The sequence below is a fragment of the Nycticebus coucang genome, chromosome 9 (genome assembly GCF_027406575.1).
Source record: "Nycticebus coucang isolate mNycCou1 chromosome 9, mNycCou1.pri, whole genome shotgun sequence".
NCBI lineage: Eukaryota > Metazoa > Chordata > Mammalia > Primates > Lorisidae > Nycticebus > Nycticebus coucang.
In genome coordinates, this window is record NC_069788.1 from 66412346 (window position 1) to 66431382 (window position 19037).

Consider the following 19037-nt stretch of genomic DNA (forward strand, 5'->3'; position numbering starts at 1 on the left):
GGCTCCCTGTTTAAAAAGTTTGAGGACCCCTGTTATAGATTGATAAGTAACTCTTCTTTCAGATCTTGGTCAACAGTATAGCTGGCTGGCTACTTTACTGACTTTCAGTTCAGAATGTACTTATTGGCACCAGCTCTGTACCAGGTACTCTGCTTAACACCAGGTTCTCTGCTCAGTGCTGGAGACAAAGGGAAACAGGCAGAGTTGCCACTGTTAAGGAATTTTTAGTCTTGACTTAACAAGAAAGCATGCTAGATACAGTTCACTTTGAGAAGAAACAATTACACAGTTTACAACCCAGTCCTAGAAGATACCTATTTCCATCAGATTTAGTCTGTACCTATTATAGACTTTAGAAAATAAAACAAAAAACAAAAACAGAAATATTACACCTCTAATCCTTCAATATTCCCTTTGTGGGCCATGATGAATACATAAGTAAGAGTATTCTTTGCATGTGGCCTTTTTTTTTTTAAGAAATGAAATGCTCTGATCAGTCTCCCATAGAGAATATGTGACCCAGCTAGATGCTAAAGGGTATTGAGTTTGCTTTGATAATTTCTTATTAAAATCAGATGCTAAAATAGTGCTCTGATTATTTGAATGTTTGTTTTTTCCTAGTCACGAGAATTGTCATTGCTGAAAAATGTGTGGAAATATATTTCTCTGGTTTAATGGTCACTTTGCTGATGTTTCAATCTCCCTGGGAATGCCACAGCTGTATTAAGGCAAATTTTGCAGCTTGACATAATCTGACCAATTTTAAATAGAAAAACACCTCCCTTAAGCTCACATTCCCTTTTGGTGATTACTACAAATTTCTCCTTTTCCCTTATAGGCAAATTTCTTAAGAAGTCTTCTTCCGGGTGGTCCCTGTGGCTCAGTGAGTAGGGCGCTGGCCCCATATACTGAGGGTGGCAGGTTCGAACCCAGCCCCATCTAAACTGCAACAAAAAACAGCTGGGTGTTGTGGTGGGCAGCCAGCTACTTGGGAGGCTGAGGCAAGAGAATCGTCTAAGCCCAAGAGCTGGAGGTTGCTGTGAGCTGTAACTCTACCCAGGGTGACAAAGTGAAACTGTCTCAAACACAAAAAAAGTCTTCTTCCTCTCCTCTAATTTACTCCTCAACCATATGTTGTCTAAATCCCAGCCATACAACTTCCTCAAAACCATAGTCCCCTAGGATACCAAGGCTGAGTTGTCTGTCACTAAACCCACTGGACTCATCTCAGTCCTTATCATCTTGTCAGGACCTACTGGAGTAGACTCTCCCCCCTTCTGGAACATTCTCCAGAGAACACAGGTTTGGTGAAAACACCATCACCTGCTGGTTTTCCTCTACACCCTCTAGTAAGCTGGCTCCATTCAGAGCCCGGTGGTCCTGGGATGCTGCTACAGCCCCTCAGTGTTTTCTACTCTGCTTTCCCTCTGAGTTTTCATATTGGGCTTCCATGATTGTCCAGGTGCCCATGACCTCCAGTCTGAATTTCCAGCCAGATCTCTCCCAAGTCCAGTTCTCTATCTCCAATGTTCCTTCCATCTGACTGTCTCAGAAGCACATGAAAGCTAGCATGCTCCAGAATAAATTGGTCATTTCCCTCCAAATCTGTTCTTCATGGATGCCCTTGAGATAGTGAATGGTACCTCCATCCAGCTAATTGCTAATTAGAAACTCAAGCATTTTTAATTCTTCTCCCATCTTCCACATCCAATCTGTAACCAAGTCTTGCTCATTCTGTCTCCTAAATATCACGTGGATCTGTTCATAGTCTCCAGTTTCTAATGTCAACATTTTGGTCTAGGCTATCTTCACCTCTCTCCAACATTATAATCAACCACCTGCTAACCTGTTTCCTTGTTACCAGAATCAATAGGGACATTTAATATTTCATTTGATGTGAAGGAATGAGGACACTTCTTAATCATATCACAAGTAAATTTCCTCTCATTACAGACACAAATGTATAGATATAATTATCTTATAAATTTGAAAACAATATTTGGTGCCACTCCAAGCTTTTCTCACACTATACAAAAAGATCTTTCTAAAATGCAATTAGAATAATTCATTGCATTAGAATAATGTCCAGACTCCTTAGCATACCTCATGAGATCCTTCATGAGCAGACCCCTGTCCATTGCTTCCACCTCATCTCTCCCCATCTCTGTTCCTCCCAACAATCCTTTTCAAGCCACAACCTCTTGTGAAGCTGTAAGACTGCCCACCTCTTCTTTCTTCACCTTTCTTATGTTCATTTCTGTCCAACATGAGAGAAGAGTTCCTTACATTCATTGGTAACTCCTTGGCTAAATGTCCATTTCTCCGGGAAACCTTTCCTGGTAACTTGTCCCTCATCTGGGTTTGTCTCCCTAAGTTCTCAGAGCCTCTGCACTGCAACAGCAGTGTCTGGAACATAAATAAATTCAACATACTAAGCCAGTATCCTTGATGAACTTCCTAGGGTTTATACATAGAAGTCTAAAAACGTAGGCTCTGAATACTTAGGTAACATAACTCTGTTAGCTTAAAAAATGGGAACATCAAGGAGACACTAAGGTATGAAGGCCTGTGCCAAGCTCCCTTCCAAGCACACAAATGACTATTCAAATTATCAATTTTTTCAGCCTATCCCTTTTATCATTTTGCCTGGGTGGAAAGAATATAAACTTCCAGCTCCAAAGCTGTGCCAGTGATGGTCCATAGACATGGCTAGTCTTATGTTAGACCATGTTTGCATTTATTAACACTGATCTTCAATCCTACACACTAGTGCATGTCATTACACAAGGATGACAAGATAAGCCTTGATGTAACTTTAGGATTTCTTTGCTCCAAAAATTGCAGATGTACTCTCCTAATCACATGGCATGCTAGGAATTCCTAGGAGAGGACTAAGCAATATAGGGCTGGCAGGGGGGCCAACCACCCAGGATATCAGGGGCAAACTCTTCCTAAAGAGTCCAGAACCTAAAGACAGAATCCAATTTAAATGGTCTTTAGTACCCAAAAAGTTTTATTTAAAAGGAATATTTTTAGATACAGGGGCTTCCATTGAAGGGATTCCTGAGGCCTAGTGGTTGGTAAAGTCATCAGCAACTCTGTATGAATTGACAGAAGAAATAAAGAAAGCAGGATCTACCCCTATGGGAAAGGATGAGCTAGAAAACTAGATAAAGTCACTGGCTAACAGGTCGAGGTTGCTAGTTGGCTCTTGCTTCATTAGGGAATTTCAGGATAAAAAGAACCTATAGCAGAATAAAAGGCTGGAGCTCTATCTATGCTTTTGTGAGTACCTAAGACTCTCCTGTCCACAAACACCCTTATATCAGTCTTGTGTTGCACAGAAATAGGGGGAATAAACAAATAGGTTGTCTCTGGACCCCATCATGAGTGCCAACGAAGCTGCCAATATATTTCAGGCCCAGCCCTTCACTATTGCCATCAGTTGGGTTTGGCTGGCACAAGCAAAGACTAAGGCTATAATTATCAGGTGCCCAACTATGTGGCAGGGGAATAGCCAATTATTCCTACCTGAAAGCTGGTGCCTCATTGTAACACTACTTTACCTATATTAGGGGGGTCTGCTAATAGCTGAAGTGAAACATTTAAAAGGAACCTTTGCTTTTGTATGAAATCATTTAAACTGTAGTACTTTATTGGCTTGAAAATATCACAGACTAAAACATCTCAGAAAAAGAAAACACAGGAAATCTTTCCGAAGAAACATCATCACAACAATTAGTTGAATGCTACAATCAGAGTGGAAATCTTTTTCTTCCTTGATTCAAAATGGCAAATTAAGTCATCGCCATATTTTGCAAATAAGTTGCTTGTCTATTAGTAGATGAGTTCATTTACCATATTTTCAGGAAGACAATCCCCACTTTCCTGACTCGTTCCTCCACCTCGGCTGCCTACTCCCATGTTTTAGTCTGTGTTTTGTTTCTATAACTCTACCATCTTGAAAATCACGAATTCAAGAATACAGCTCTTTACCTCGGAGCTCCTGCCCTTCTGGATTGCTACCGCAACTTTTCATTCTGACTTAATGTGAGTATAAAACTTTAGAACTTAATATCTATTGATTTTTCTAATTCCTCTCAACCCTCTAGACCTCTCCTTTTCCATCTAATTTAAAGCTCAACACCACAGTGGGTTGAATTGTATCTTCCCCAAAAGATACGACCAAGTCCTAACTCCTGGTGCCTGTGAATGTGACCTTATTTGGAGATAAGGTCGATGCAGATATAAGAAATGTAAGGATTTCTGAATGAGATTATCCTGGATATAGGGTGGACCCTAAATCCAATGTCTGGTGTCCTTATTGAGAAAAGGAGAGAGATTTGAGATGTAGAGAGACAAGGAGGAAAGCAATGTGACGATGGAGGTGGAGAGTTACGCAGCCACAAGTCAACGAATGCCAAGGAGTATCAGCAGCCCTCGGCAGGTGGGAGAGGCACCTGCAACAGATTTCCTCTCTGAGCCTCCAGGAGAAACCAGCCCTGACACCACCTTGACTTTGGACTTCTGGCCTCTGGAACTATGAGAGAATCATTTCTGTTTTTTAAGCTGCTGAGTGTATAATGATTTGTCATAGGAGCCTTAGGAAACTAATGCAAATACCCTTGGTCCCTCCTCCTTTTCTTTCATTCACCTGGCAAAACGCCAGTCTGGATGGATTTGATTATCTGCTTTACCTATAGCTGTATCTGGACAGCCAAAGCCAAGAAAGAGAGTCACCAGCATCATGTGGAGTCAAAACTACCCAGGCTTGACTCTGTACACCACCCCTCTTCCTCTTCCTATTAGGAGATGACCAGACTTGTTACCCAAAATACTCGTCCATCACTGGATAGGAGCCCCAAAAGTATCATCCACCCACCCACCCTGCAGGCAGCCTCTCTGTGCCCCTCCTATTTTGGTGGAGTTCATTCCTCTTCTGATCCTAGCCCTTCCTTCTGTGCTTTGGGTCGCAGCTACTCCTCACTGCTCGGCACCCATACCTTATCGCTTTTGTCTTATATATTTCCTCTTTCCCTGGATCTTTCACATTGGCTTTTCGTGTGTATGTGTATCTTCCAGCATAAAACCTGACAATACATCAGAAGGCGTACATACAATCCCTCTGCAAACACACCTCCCCCCAGTCACCCAATCTGGTTGTCTCTTTCTTACCTATTTCACCAAACTTCTCAAAAACTTATCCCCATCTCCCCCCGCTTCCCACCCATTTCTCACTCTCCACTAATCTGTCCCAAAGAATCTACCCAGACAGCTCTTGCTAACTCACCAGGGATCTCCAGTGGAGTGGAGCCATGAACATCAATGGACACTTTTCAGTACTTCTTCCACCGGACTTCACGGCCCTGAACACGGTTAACCACAGCCTCCCCGCCGGCCACCACATCTCAGCCTTCAGGTCTTCCTCCTGCCTCTCTGGCCACTGACTCTCTATCTCCTTTATAGGTTTAGCCTCCTCCATCTAGTTGTCAGTGACAACATTCTCCCTTTGCCTGTAAGACAGGCAATGGCCCCCTCTTCTTTCCATTCTACACTTATTTCCTAGTCAATCTCAAATATGGCCATCACTCTAATTATGCATATGCAAATGACCCATAGTTTACATAGCAGCCCAGACCTCTCCTTCCTGGTCCATCTCTCCAGCTGCCAACTCTGGATATCACAAAGTTGACTCAAACATACATGTGCCTATCTAAGATTGCAATCATATCCCTCTCCTCCTCTACCCCTGCCAATCTTTCAAAGTACTCATCTCAGGAAAGGCCACTACCATATACCCTAAACCAGGAGTCCTCAAACTTTTTAAACAGGGGGCCAATTCACTGTCCCTCAGACCACTGGAGGGCCAGACTATAGTTTAAACAAAAAAACTATGAACAAATTCCTATGCACACTGCACATATCTTATTTTGAAGTAAAAAACAAAACGGGAACAAATACAATCCACACCTCTTCATGTGGCCCGCGGGCCGCAGTTTGAGGACGCCTGCCCTAAACCATCACAAGGGTCTCCAACTCTAGAACTCTTTTTTAAAAGTGTTCTTACTTTTTAAAAAAATGATCAACTTTGTTAAGGTATAATTATAGATAACAAATTGCACATGTTAAAATATACACTTGATGAACCCCATAAATGCATCAATGTACAAAGTTATGAGTTAATAAAAAATAATTAAAAAAATAAATATACACTTGAGTTTAGACATAAGCATACACCTGTGATATCATCCCTGCAATCAAGATAATAAATGCACCCACCATCTTCAAAAGTTTCCTTCTACCCCTTTTGTGGGGGGTTGGGGGTGGGAATACTCAACATGAGGTCTACCCTCTTAACACATTTTTAAGTGCACAATACAGTATTGTCAACTAAAGCACTGTTGTACATCAGATCTCTAGAATCTATTCATCTTACATAACTGAGCTTTTATAACCATTGAGAAACAACTCCCCATTCCCTCCTCCCCTGGGAACCACCATTCTATTCTCTGCTTCCATGAGTCTGCCTATTTTTAGATACTTCATGTAAGTGGACTCATGCAGTATTTGTCCTACGGTGACTGGCTTATTTATTTTACTCAGCATAATGTCCTCCAGGTTCACCCACATTGTCACAAATGGTAGGATTTCCTTCTGTTTTTAAAGACCAAATAATATTGTGACCAAATGTAAAAATGGATAATATTCCATTCCAAACATGATACTGCTTCCATCTCTCCTTCCTATATACATACCATTACTAAGTCCTATCATCTGCTCCACATACAATCTCCCACGTGTATCACTTTCTACTACCAGATATTAGTTCAAGCTACTATCATGTGCATAGTGGCCTCCTAACTGGTCTGTCTGCGGTCCCTCACACTCCTGTGTAATTAGTTCTACATAATGCAGAACCAGTGAGGGGCCAGGTCTATTGTCACCTCTGCAGCCTCAGCCTGCACCAGTCTCAGCTCCCCATTTTTCCAGGTACTGATCTTTCTAGCTTTCCTAGAATGCTCACCCCTGCTTCTTCTACCACAGGGCCTTTGCACAAGCTCTTTCTGCTGCCTGGAGTGTTCATTTTCTAAATTCCTACTCTTTCTTCAAATTTCTGCCCAAATCTCTCTTCCTTAGGAAAGTATCCCTGTACCCTCAGACTAAGTCCAGCCCCTCTCTCCTTCTCCCAAGTACCTTTCCTTCACTGCCTTTGTCACAAGTGTGATCTTGCTTTTATTTTTTCGATTTGACCATCTGCCTCTCCCCCTATAATGCGCATGGCAAGAGGTTACTGCCTTGGTCTGGTTTTACTCAGATAAATTCCCAGAGCCAGATGACATTCTAGCACCTGATAAGCACTCAGTAAAAGTTTTCTATGTTTTTCTTCTTTTTCCCCTCCAAGGCCTTAGATATGCAGAAAATCTTAGAAGCACAAAGGGAATTTTGACACATTGTAGATTTCCAGGGCCAACCCCTGCAGCTTATGATTGTCTGTCAAGAGGAAATAAAAGCATAACTCAGTGGTGTCTTCACAGTTTATGCCTGCCAGTTCTACTTTTCTATAAATACAGTCCTCATTTTCAAGGAATTTGGATAAGATCGCGGCAGTTGACTATTTTGAGGAGGCATTGTCTGTTCTATTTTGGAGGGTATGTGATCATCTGTCTTCATTCCTGGGGCAGGTGTGGAGATGCTCTGTGGACACCCATTGCCGACTCACATACAAAGTGGACGTGTCAAGTTCATTGCCCCTGGGCAGGGTTTCAGAGGGCAGGCTGTGAGGCATGCAAGGATCACCTCCCGGAGGACCCATTATTTGAGTTTCTCTCCATTGCTATTTTCCACATACTGTCCTGTGATGCAGAGATGCTGCTGAGAGCAATTCTTTGTCTTATAGTGCTTTCACTACCTGCTGGAGCCTGGCCTCTGGATCTCAATGCTCATGGCCTTTTAAGGACAGCAGCAGCCTTCAGCTCAGAATTGGAATGATATGTGTATAAGAGTAGCGTGAGATGTGGATATCTTTGAAAATTTCTTGTAATTGATCATTGATGATGAAATTGAGGAAGCTGTTGAGATCATAATTTTGCAATGTGGTTTTCTTATTTGCTATACAACTTGCAAATAATACTTCTAGATGTAGAAAGGTGTTATATAAACAAACACACATGCCCCTGTAACTTGAGTTACAATAAAACTACAGTATAGCTAATTGTGGCAAATTATAGATGCAATCTGATACAGAAATGATAATAGAGCAAGTAGCCATCCTGTTGATGTTCTTCTATATGTTCAAAAAGGCTATATTATGGACTTATTCTTTGTATTTAAAATCACAGACATTCTTGTACCTATGAACTCTATCTCAAAAAATAAAAATAAAAAAGAAAGGACATTATATACATACACTGACAGATTTTCTCATTAACCCAACTCTAATCAGCATCATCTAAACTATTTTTTCTTCTTTTTAATTGGTGTAGAATAATTATATATTTGGGGGGTACATATGATATTTTGATACATGTATCTAATGTATGATGATCAAACAAGAATAATTGGGAAATCAGCCACCTCAAACATTTTTTCTTTGTGCTGGGAACACTCCAATTCTTTTCCTCTATCTATTGTTAAATATATAGTATAAATATATTATTAGCTATATATATCATACTATTGAAAATCAGAACTTATTCCTGCTATCTAACTGTATTTTTGTACCCATTAACCAACTTCTCTTCATTCCCCCTTAACTTTTCAAATTAGATCTGATTGGATTTCTCTGTCCCTTCTGCATTGTCCAATTTCAGCAAGAAACCTGATAAGTCAGTTTAACCAGAATCCCATGGTAAGTCATTTTAGCCAGAATCCCATGTCATCAATATCTGATCATCCTTCATATCTAATCGGATTCTTCATCCCCCATGTGATATCTAATCGCTCTGGTCTGTCTTCAACCAGAGTCCTGTTAGGATGGTTTAGCCAGAATTCTCCTTACTGATAAAGTTCCTCTTGGTAATTTTCCATCCACATATCCCCACTTTCCTCCTTGGCTGTAAATCCTACCTACCCACTCTGTATCATAATTAAGCCCAATCTCTCTACTCACACTGCAAGCCCCCATTGCAGTGGTCCTTATACCCATCATGATGGTCTTCGATAAAGTCTGCTTATCATCTTTAACAAGTGGCATCGAGTAATTTTTTTCTTCAACAACACAGATGTACAAGACAAATACATGCATATCGGCCAAAATTAACCAACTAATTAACATTCCCACCATCAATACTCTTAGATATTCATTTAATATATGACTCTTATCCATGCACAGAAAAGTTTGTGAAGTATTATTCATTTAAACATGTATGTAATTTATCATGTTGAAAATCTTTGTTGATGAATCTTTTCTTTCCGCTAAGAACTAGCACAGAAAGTTTCTCCTTTCCAAAAGTAAGAAATAATATTTCTGAATCCAGTTAAGAAAGAATGCTATAAGGTAAAACATTGATTTCTTTTTAAAAAGCTAGAATGGGGTCAGACAATCCAAGATGGTGGCCGAGCAACAGCCTCCCTGCAACAGGGCACGGTGAGTCTGAGGAGATAAGACTCCAGGCATCTCTGGCTGGTGGGATCTGCCTATAATCATCCCTTTGAGGATACAGGGAGTCAGCAAGGGACTTCTGGACCCCAAGAAGAGGACAAAAACAGTGGAAAACTGGCAAGTGGTTGCATGTGTCCAATCGACCTAATCCCGCCGGCAGCCATAAGTACAAGCAGCAGTGAGACTACAAACTGGAAAGGCCTTACCTGTGAACCGTTTCGGTGTTTTTGGACTTGGCACTCAGTTGAACTGCCTTTGGGGAGAGCTTGATCAGGAGTGCGGAGAACTTTGGGAATTGTCTACGGCCCCAGACTGAGCCGCTGAGCTGGATGGAGCTAATAGTGTTTGGCTGTGGGCCGCAGGGAGCCATTGTGAGAGAACTGCCCTGGCAAGCTCTGCCCTCAGGGTCGTAGAGCAAGGATCAGGCAGGAGCTAATAACCGAGTGACTGAGCAGCCTAAAGGTGGGGACTGAGCTGCCTTACAGCCTTAACCTTCAGGGGCAGAGTGAGACTGGTTTGGGCACACTAGAGCCTCGGGCTATTGCCCTGAGTAGAGTGCCGTGGCATCACAGCTCATAGCAATGTCAAACTCCTGTGCTTGGCGCTGCCTGGACCTCCATAAGAGCTGTGCCACAACATCCAAGCCGCGACCTGTGCACGCGGGTCCTCCGCATGCCTTGACCAGGAACTGTGGGAGCTGCACAACCCTGCATCCTATCTCCGGTAGCCTCCCTGCCTCCACACCGGCCCGCTCATCTGCCCAGGGACTCTGGTAGCCGTGTGCCCTCTGTAGCCCTCCCTGCCTCTGCAAAGCCTTTCTCCTGGCCAGAGACTGCTGGAGCCTTGGGCTCTCTGTGCCAAAGTCACTGGGCACCAGGCACTCCCAGAACTGTGCGCACCACCTCTCGCCCTGTTGCTGGATCCAGAGCTGCTTCCACAACCAGAACTCCCTGGCTGGGGCAGCCCCAGAGAAAGCACACAGGGCCGCTCCATACAAAGATCCAGCAACAATAGAGTGATCCCGCTGGGGTCTAATCTTAGAGAAACACCTCCCCAAATCTGAGGACGGCCTGAGGCAATGGTGAAAAACAATCATGAGGTGCAATCAACAGAAAAACTCTGGCAATAAAAATAGTCAGAGTAGATCAACTCCCCCAAGGATCAATGGGACAGACACAGCACAAGATCCCATGCATAAACAAATAGCTGAGATGTTAGAAATCCGAATTCAGAATCTGGATAGCAAATAAGATAGAATTAGAATTCTAAGGAGTAACCCAAAAGATATCTCAAGAATTCAACAAATTCAAAGACCAAATGACCAAAGATTTTGACACATTGAGACAAGAAGTTGCAGCCCTCAAAGATCTGAGAAACACAGTAGAATCCCTCAGTAACAGAATGGAGCAAGTGGAAAAAAGGATTTCTGACCTTGAAGACAAACCTTTCGAGTGCTCCCAAACTCTCAAAGAGGAAGAGAAATGGAGGGCAAAAACAGATCACTCTCTCAGAGAGCTCTGGGATAATTCAAATATTCATCTTGTAGAGATCCCCAAAAGTGACAAAGTGGCTTCACAAGGCATAGAGTCTCTTCTCCATGAGATTATGAAGGAGAACTTTCCAGACATGACAAGAGATTCTGAAATTCAGATAGCAGACAGTTTCAGAACTCCAGCACGACTCAACCCAAATAAGACATCCCCCAGACACATCATAATCAACTTCATTAAAGTTAATATGAAGAAGAAAATTCTAAAAGCAGCCAGACGAAAGAAAACCATTACCTACAAGGGCAAGAATATTAGAATAACTGCAGATCTCTCTGCTGAAACCTTTCAAGCTAGAAGAGGATGGTCATCGACTTTTAATCTAAAACAAAATAACTTTCAACCCAGATCCTGTACCCAGCTAAAATGAGTTTCATTTATGACGGAGAAATTAAATACTTCAATGACATTCACATGTTGAAGAAATCTGCCATATCTAAAACCAGCTCTCCAGGATATTCTCAGACCTATCCTCCATAAAGACCAGCGTAATCCTCCACCACAAAAGTAAACCCACCCAGAAAATTTTGATCAAATTCCAACTTCCACAGTCACGAAAGGATTAAAAATGTCTACCGGACTCTTAAAAGGCTTATCAATATTCTCAATGAATGTGAATGGTTTAAATTGTCCTCTAAAGAGGTACAGGTTGGCTGACTGGATACAAAAACTCAACCCAGATATCTGCTGCATACAAGAATTGCATCTTACATTAAAAGACAAATTTAGAGTCAAGGTGAAGGGATGGTCATCTATACTCCAGGCAAATGGAAAGCAGAAAAAAGCAGGCGTTGCAATCCTATTCACAGACGCAATAGGCTTTAAACCAACTGAAATAAGGAGGATAATGATGGACACTTCATATTTGTTAAAGGTAATACTCAATATGATAAGATTTCAGTTATTAATATTTATGCACCCAACCAGTACTTGATTTCCTCCAGTTCCACAGTAGCTGGAGATTTTAACACCTCTTAGCAGTGCTAGATATCCTCCAAAAAGAAGCTAAGCAAAGAAATTTTAGATTTAAACTTAACCATTCAACATCTGGACTTAACAAACATCTACAGAACATTTCATCCCAACAAACTTGAATACACATTCTTCTTATAGCCCACGGAACATACTCCAAAATTGACCACATCCTAAGCCACAAATCTAACCTCAGCAAATTTTAAAAAATAGAAATTATTCCTTGCATCTTCTCAGACCATCATGGAATAAAAGTTGAACTCAACAACAACAGGAACCTGCATACCCATACAAAAACATGGAAGCTAAATAACCTTATACTGAAGGATAGATGGGTTATAGATGAGATTAAGAAGGAAATCACCAAATTTTTGGAACAAAACAACAATCAAGACACAAATTACCAGAACCTCTAGGATACTGTAAAGGCAGTCCTAAGAGGGAAATTTATAGCACTGCAACCTTCCTCAAGAAAACGGAAAGAGAGGAAGTTAATAACTTAATGGGACATCTCAAGCAACTGGGGAAGGAAGAACACTCCAACCCCAAACCCAGCAGAAGAAAAGAAATAACCAAAATCAGAGCAGAATTAAATGAAATTGAAAACAATAAATCCAAAAGTTGGTTTTTTGAAAAGATCAATAAAACAGATAAACCTTTGGCCAACCTAACCAGGAAAAAAAGGGTAAAATCTCTAATTTCATCAATCAGAAAGGTAACGATGAAATAACAACAAACCCCTCAGAAATTCAAAAAATCCTTAACGAATACTACAAGAAACTCTACTTTCAGAAATATGAAAATCTGAAAGAAATCGACCAATACCTGGAAGCACGCCACCTACCAAGACTTAGCCAGAATGAAGTGGAAATGTTTAACAGGCCTATATCAAGTTCTGAAATAGCATCAACTATACAAAATCTCCCTAAAAAGAAAAGCCCAGGACCAGATGGCTTCACATCAGAATTCTACCAAACCTTTAAAGAAGAATTAGTACCTATACTACTAAACTTCTTCCAAAATATAGAAAAAGAAGGAATATTACCCAACACATTCTACGAAGCAAACATCACCTTGATCCCCAAACCAGGGAAAGACCCAACAAGAAAAGAAAATTATAGACCAATATCACTAATGAATATTGTTGCTAAAATACTCAATAAGATCCTAACAAACAGAATCCAACAACACATCAAAAAAATTATACACCATGACCAAGTGGGATTTATCCCAGGGTCTCAAGGCTGGTTCAATATACGTAAATCTATAAATGTAATTCAGCACATAAAGAAACCAAAAACTAAGGACCATATGATTCTTTCAATTGATGCAGAAAAAGCTTTTGATAATATCCAGCACCTTCATGATCAGAACACTTAAGAAAATTGGTATAGAAGGGACATTTCTTAAACTAATAGAGGCCATCTACAGCAAACCCACAGCCAATATCGTATTGAATGGAGTTAAATTGAAATCATTTCCACGGAGATCAGGAACCAGGCAAGGTTGCCCATTGTCTCCATTGCTCTTTAACATTGTCATGGAAGTTTTAGCCATTGCAATTAGGGAAGAAAAGGCAATCAAGGGTATCCACATAGGGTCAGAAGAGATCAAACTTTCACTCTTTGCAGATGATATGATTGTATATCTGCAAAACACTAGGGATTCTACTACAAAACTTTTAGAAGTGATCAAGGAATACAGCAATGTCTCAGGCTACAAAATCAACACCCATAAGTCTGTAGCCTTTATATATACCAACAATAACCAAGCCAAAAAACAGTGAAGGACTCTATTCCTTTCACAGTAGTGCCAAAGAAGATGAAATATTTGGGAGTATACCTAACAAAGAATGTGAAAGATCTCTGCAAAGATAACTATGAAACTTTAAGAAAAGAAATAGCTGAAGATGTTAACAAATGGAAAAACATACCATGCTCATGGCTGAGAAGAATCAACATTGTTAAAATGTCTATACTACTCAAAGCAATATATAATTTTGATGCAATTCCTATTAAAGCTCCATTGCCTTATTTTAAAGATCTTGAAAAAATAATACTTCATTTTATATGGAATCAGAAAAAAACCTCGAATAGCCAAAACATTACTCAGCAATAAAAACAAAGCAGGAGGAATCACACTACCAGACCTGAGACTGTACTATAAATCGACAGTGATCAAAACAGCATGGTATTGGCAGAAAAACAGAGAAGTAGCTGTCTGGAACAGAATAGAGAACCAAAAGATGAATCCAGCTATTTACCATTATTTGATCTTTGACAAGCCAATTAAAAACATTCAGTGGAGAAAAGATCCCCTATTTAACAAATGGTGCTGAGTGAACTGGCTGGCAACTTGTAGAAGATTGAAACTGGACCCACACCTTTCACCATTAACTAAGATACGCTCTCACTGGATAAAAGATTTAAACTTAAGACGTGAAACTATAAAAATACTTGAAGAAAGTGCAGGGAAAACTCTTGAAGGAATCGGCCTGGGTGAATATTTTATGAGGAGGATTCCCAGGCAATTGAAGCAGTATCAAAAATATACTACTGGGACCTGATCTAACTAAAAAGCTTCTGCACAGCCAAGAACATAGTGAGTAAAGCAAGCAGATAGCCCTCAGAATGGGAGAAAATATTTGCAGGTTATACCTCTGATAAAGGTCTAATAAGCAGAATCCACAGAGAACTTAAACTTATTAGCAAGAAAAGAACACGTGATCCTATCTCAGGGTGGGCAAGGGACTTAAAAGAGAAACTTCTCTGAAGAAGACAGACCCATGATCTACAAACACATGAGAAAAAGCTCATCATCCCTAATCATCAGAGAAATGCAAATCAAATTACTTTGAGATATTACCTAACCCAAGTAAGAATAGCCCACATAACAAAATCCCAAACCCGGAGATGTTGGCGTAGATGTGGAGAAAAGGGCACACTACCACACTACTGGTGGGAATGCACACTAATACGTTCCTTCTGGAAGGATGTTTGGAGAATACTTAGAGACCTAAAAATAGACCTGCCATTTGATCCTATAATTCCTTTACTAGGTTTATACCCAGAAGACCAAAAATCACAATACAACAAAGACATCTGTACCAGAATGTTTATTGCAGCCCAATTCATAATTGCTAAGTCATGGAAGAAGCCCAAGTGCCCACTGACCCATGAATGGACTGGCAAATTGTGGTACAGGTATACCATGGAATATTATGCAGCCTTAAAGAAAGATGGAGACTTTACCTCTTTCATGTTTACACGGATGGAGCTGGAACATATTCTTCTTAGCAAAGTATCTCAAGAATGGAAGAAAAAGTATCCAATGTACTCAGCCCTACTATGAAGCTAAATTATAGATTTCACGTGAAGGCTATAACCCAACTATAGCACAAGACTATGAGGAAAGCTCCAAGGAAGGGGAAGGGAGGGGGGAGGTTAGGGTGGAGAGAGGGTAATGGGTGGGGCCACACCTATGGTGCATCTTAGAATGGGTACAGGTGAAACTTACTAAAGGCAGAATACAAATGCCTACATACAATAACTAAGAAAATGCCATGAAGGCTATGTTGAACAGTTTGATGAGAGTATTTCAGATTGTATATGAAACCAGCACATTGTACCCCTTGATTGCACTAATGTACACAGCTACGATTTAACAATAAAAAATAAATAAATAACTAGAATGGTTTCAGTCATGTCATGTACCCATCCATTCATCATGTTATAAAGATACTCTAGTGTATTCTCTGCCTTCTCTAATTCAGGGATTGAATGCTTTTTTAAAAAAACAAATTATATGCAAATATTACATTTCACTGCCAAAATGATGAGTCTTTTCAGATGACAAGAACTTGCTAAGAACAGTTAATGAGAATGATGTAAAGTTAGCAACTTTGCTTGTCATGTTTTAATTCTTTCTCCCCCCAAATTTTTCAGATTTTTAATGATTCATTAGTAATTTGATGCCATTATATTTGCATCTATCAGAGTACAAGTTTTCCGATTTCTCTGGCATAATTGGTCATGTGACATGCTTTGCCTTGTGACCTTGTCAAACACAAGGAGGAAGGGCCTCTAGTATTCCATAATTCAGGGATTCATGCTGACAAGTGGCAATTATTTAAATGTGTTTATATTATTACAAACCATTTTCTACAGGAAAGTCAGGAAGAGATCTTGCATTCTTACATTATCTTTGTTACTTTTTTCACAGTGCTTACAGAAGACTCCTTTTTTTTTTTGAAACAGAATCTTACTCTGTCACACTAAGTAGATAGCAGTGGCATCATCATAGCTCCCTGCAACCTCAAACTCCTGGGCTCGAGTGATGCTCCTGCCTCAGCCTCCTGAGTAGTGAGGATTATAGGTGCACACCACCATGCTTGGCTAAGTTTTCTATCTTCTTTTAGTAGCTCAGGCTGGTTTTGAACTACTGAGCTCAAGTGGTCTTCCTACCTCAGCCTTCAAGAGTGCTAGGGTTACAGGCTGAGTCACCACATCTGGCCAGAACACTCCCATTTTCCTTCTTGTTCATGGGTCTTATACCTGACTTTCCTTAAAGAGTATATTTCTTTTAGATTTCTTCTCCCCAAAACAAAGACTATGTATCTTTTCTATCTTACTCAGTGGTGGATACCCATTAGGAATTTTGCTCACTAATAAATTACTAGATAGTCTTTCAGTCTTTCAGAACATGTGATTGAACAGCTTTCACACAAAATGTAGGTATCACAGCTTAAGGGATCTGCACAATGATAAAAAGTGGAGAAGGCAAGAGTCAGGGTGGAGGGACTATAGTCAGAGGGCGATGATTTAGAGATTAAAAAATTCAGAGGTCCATTCTTATCTCAGGATGTTGGGGCTTCCATTTAAGAAACAGAGTTATGTGCCAGGTGCGGTGGCTCACGCCTGTAATCCTAGCATTCTGGGAGGCCGAGGTGGGTGGATTGCTTGAGCTCATGAGTTCAAGACCAGCCTGAGCAAAAGCGAAATTCTGCCTCTACTAAAAATAGAAAAACTGAGGCAAGAGGATTGCTTCAGCCCAACAGCTGGAGGTTGTTGTGAGCTATGATGCCACAGCACTCTAAATGAGGTGACAAACTGAGACTCTGTCTCAAAAAAAGAAAAAAAAAAGAAACAGTTGCAGAACATGAACAGTGATGTCTATCATGAGAACTGTTTAAGATTTCAAGACTTTTTCCATTAAGATTCTCAGATCTACAGATAAGTAGATTAATATTCAGGTACAAGAAGCAGATCATGTCCTATTTCAAAGGTATTTTGGAGATGAGAAAAAGAGACAGAAAACCCAAGAAATAGAGGAGGTGATAATTCTGAATAGGAGAATTATCAAGTTGAGTTTTTAAGGATGTGGAAGAAGAAGGAAATAAAAGCCTTGGGGTAGGCCTGGGAATGAGTGGGTACATAATTAGAAAAATCAAAACGAAGTACTACAGGCTGACCTGTATCCCTCCCAGATTCATATGCTGAAGTCCTAAATCCCTTAGGGTGAAGATATTTGGAGATGGGGATCTTTGAGAGGTAGTTAGGGTTAGACAGGGTCATGAAGGTGAGGCACTTGTAAATGGGATTAGTGCCCTTATAAGAAAGGACTCTAGAGAGTTATGCGTTCTGTGCAAACCAAGTCAAGAGGCCATGTGCATGACCACAAAGATGGCGGCCACCTGTAAGGCAAGAGAAGAGGCCTTGGAATAAAAACCTTCATCAAAACCTTAACTATGGATGTTCAGCATCTAGAAATAAATTTCTATCATTTAAGCTACCCCAGTATACTAAGACAAAAAAAAAAAAAAGAATCTGTATAGCTTTTCTACCATCTCATCTGAAACTCAACAGGGTGAAAACAAAACTCTTTGTGTCTCTCCTTACTTATTTAAAAAATATCCATCTATGGTACTACCTAAACTCTCCACAAACACTAACCAAGGGATGTACTCTTCTTACCCCTGTTTTACAGACAAGAGGTACAAGGTCCTATAACTGGCAAGTCTGAGGGCCAGGGTATGAACTGGCATCCTAAGCCCGGGATCTGTGCCCTTACTCCCTTAGCAGTGCTGACTTTCTCCACATTTCTTTGCTGTTCACTGAGCTATGAACTGTAAAGTTATCTCTGCCACTATAATGATGATTTGCTTCCATTTCTTTGTTTTCCTGACATGTCCAAGAGTCATTTACTCAAGATTTTTCCTCCATGAAATAACCTATTGTTATCTGCCAACAACCATATGTGACTTATTTTCTGCTGTGTGTTCACTTTTACTGGAGCAGTGAAAATAGGATGAATAAGAAGAAATGGATTGTCAATGCTAGAATGAAATCATTCAATTATAGAAAAGGTAGGCTTTAAAATTAAGATTATTTATAGATCACATAAAAGTGGTGATTCTTTAATTAAAAAAGCAAGCTAACAAACAAAAAGACTCCTGAGATACCAGAAAACATATAAAAGTCATTCTTCATCATATTAAAGAATTTTATTAAAGACAAGAGCAATTCCAAGGCTTGATTTTTTTCCTTTGGTTCAGACAGCCTGTAGTAACTAAATTCTACTACTAAAAGATATAAAGTGGAAGTCAAATGCCCAGTGAGAAATGTAAAACAAAATCATCTTACCTGCTGATGTGTGTTTGAACTTTTCGCTTTTCTTCTTCCTCCATTTCCAAGGCTTGAAAATCCTCCCCAGGTTGGCAAGCTTACTTCTCCTCCGGATAGGGGGAGTGTGGGTACCTGGGACCAGGGAGTCGGAACGCATCGCAGCCAGCCTCTCCACTTCCTCAGCTTGTTTTCCCCAAGAAAAAGATGAAAATAAAGAGAGAAAAAAAGTGTTAAAATGGAAACCTCACAGATGGCCAACGTTTTCCATGGTTACAGATAACAGAAACCACATGA

The 19037-nt window shown here is 40.3% G+C and overlaps 1 protein-coding gene across 13 annotated transcripts in view; it reads right to left on the reverse strand.

The window, feature by feature from the left end:
- The window catches only part of PHACTR1 (phosphatase and actin regulator 1), a 544631-nt gene that overhangs the window by 203324 nt on the left and 322270 nt on the right, over positions 1 to 19037 (reverse strand). For 12 of the 13 annotated variants that reach the window (XM_053602161.1, XM_053602162.1, XM_053602167.1 and 9 more), the window contains one exon: positions 18762 to 18926. In XM_053602161.1, coding sequence (XP_053458136.1) covers positions 18762 to 18926 — 165 coding nt within the window. Of the gene's footprint in view, positions 1 to 18761; positions 18930 to 19037 lie in introns of those variants that run through there. The other variant, XM_053602172.1, reaches the window with a different exon arrangement.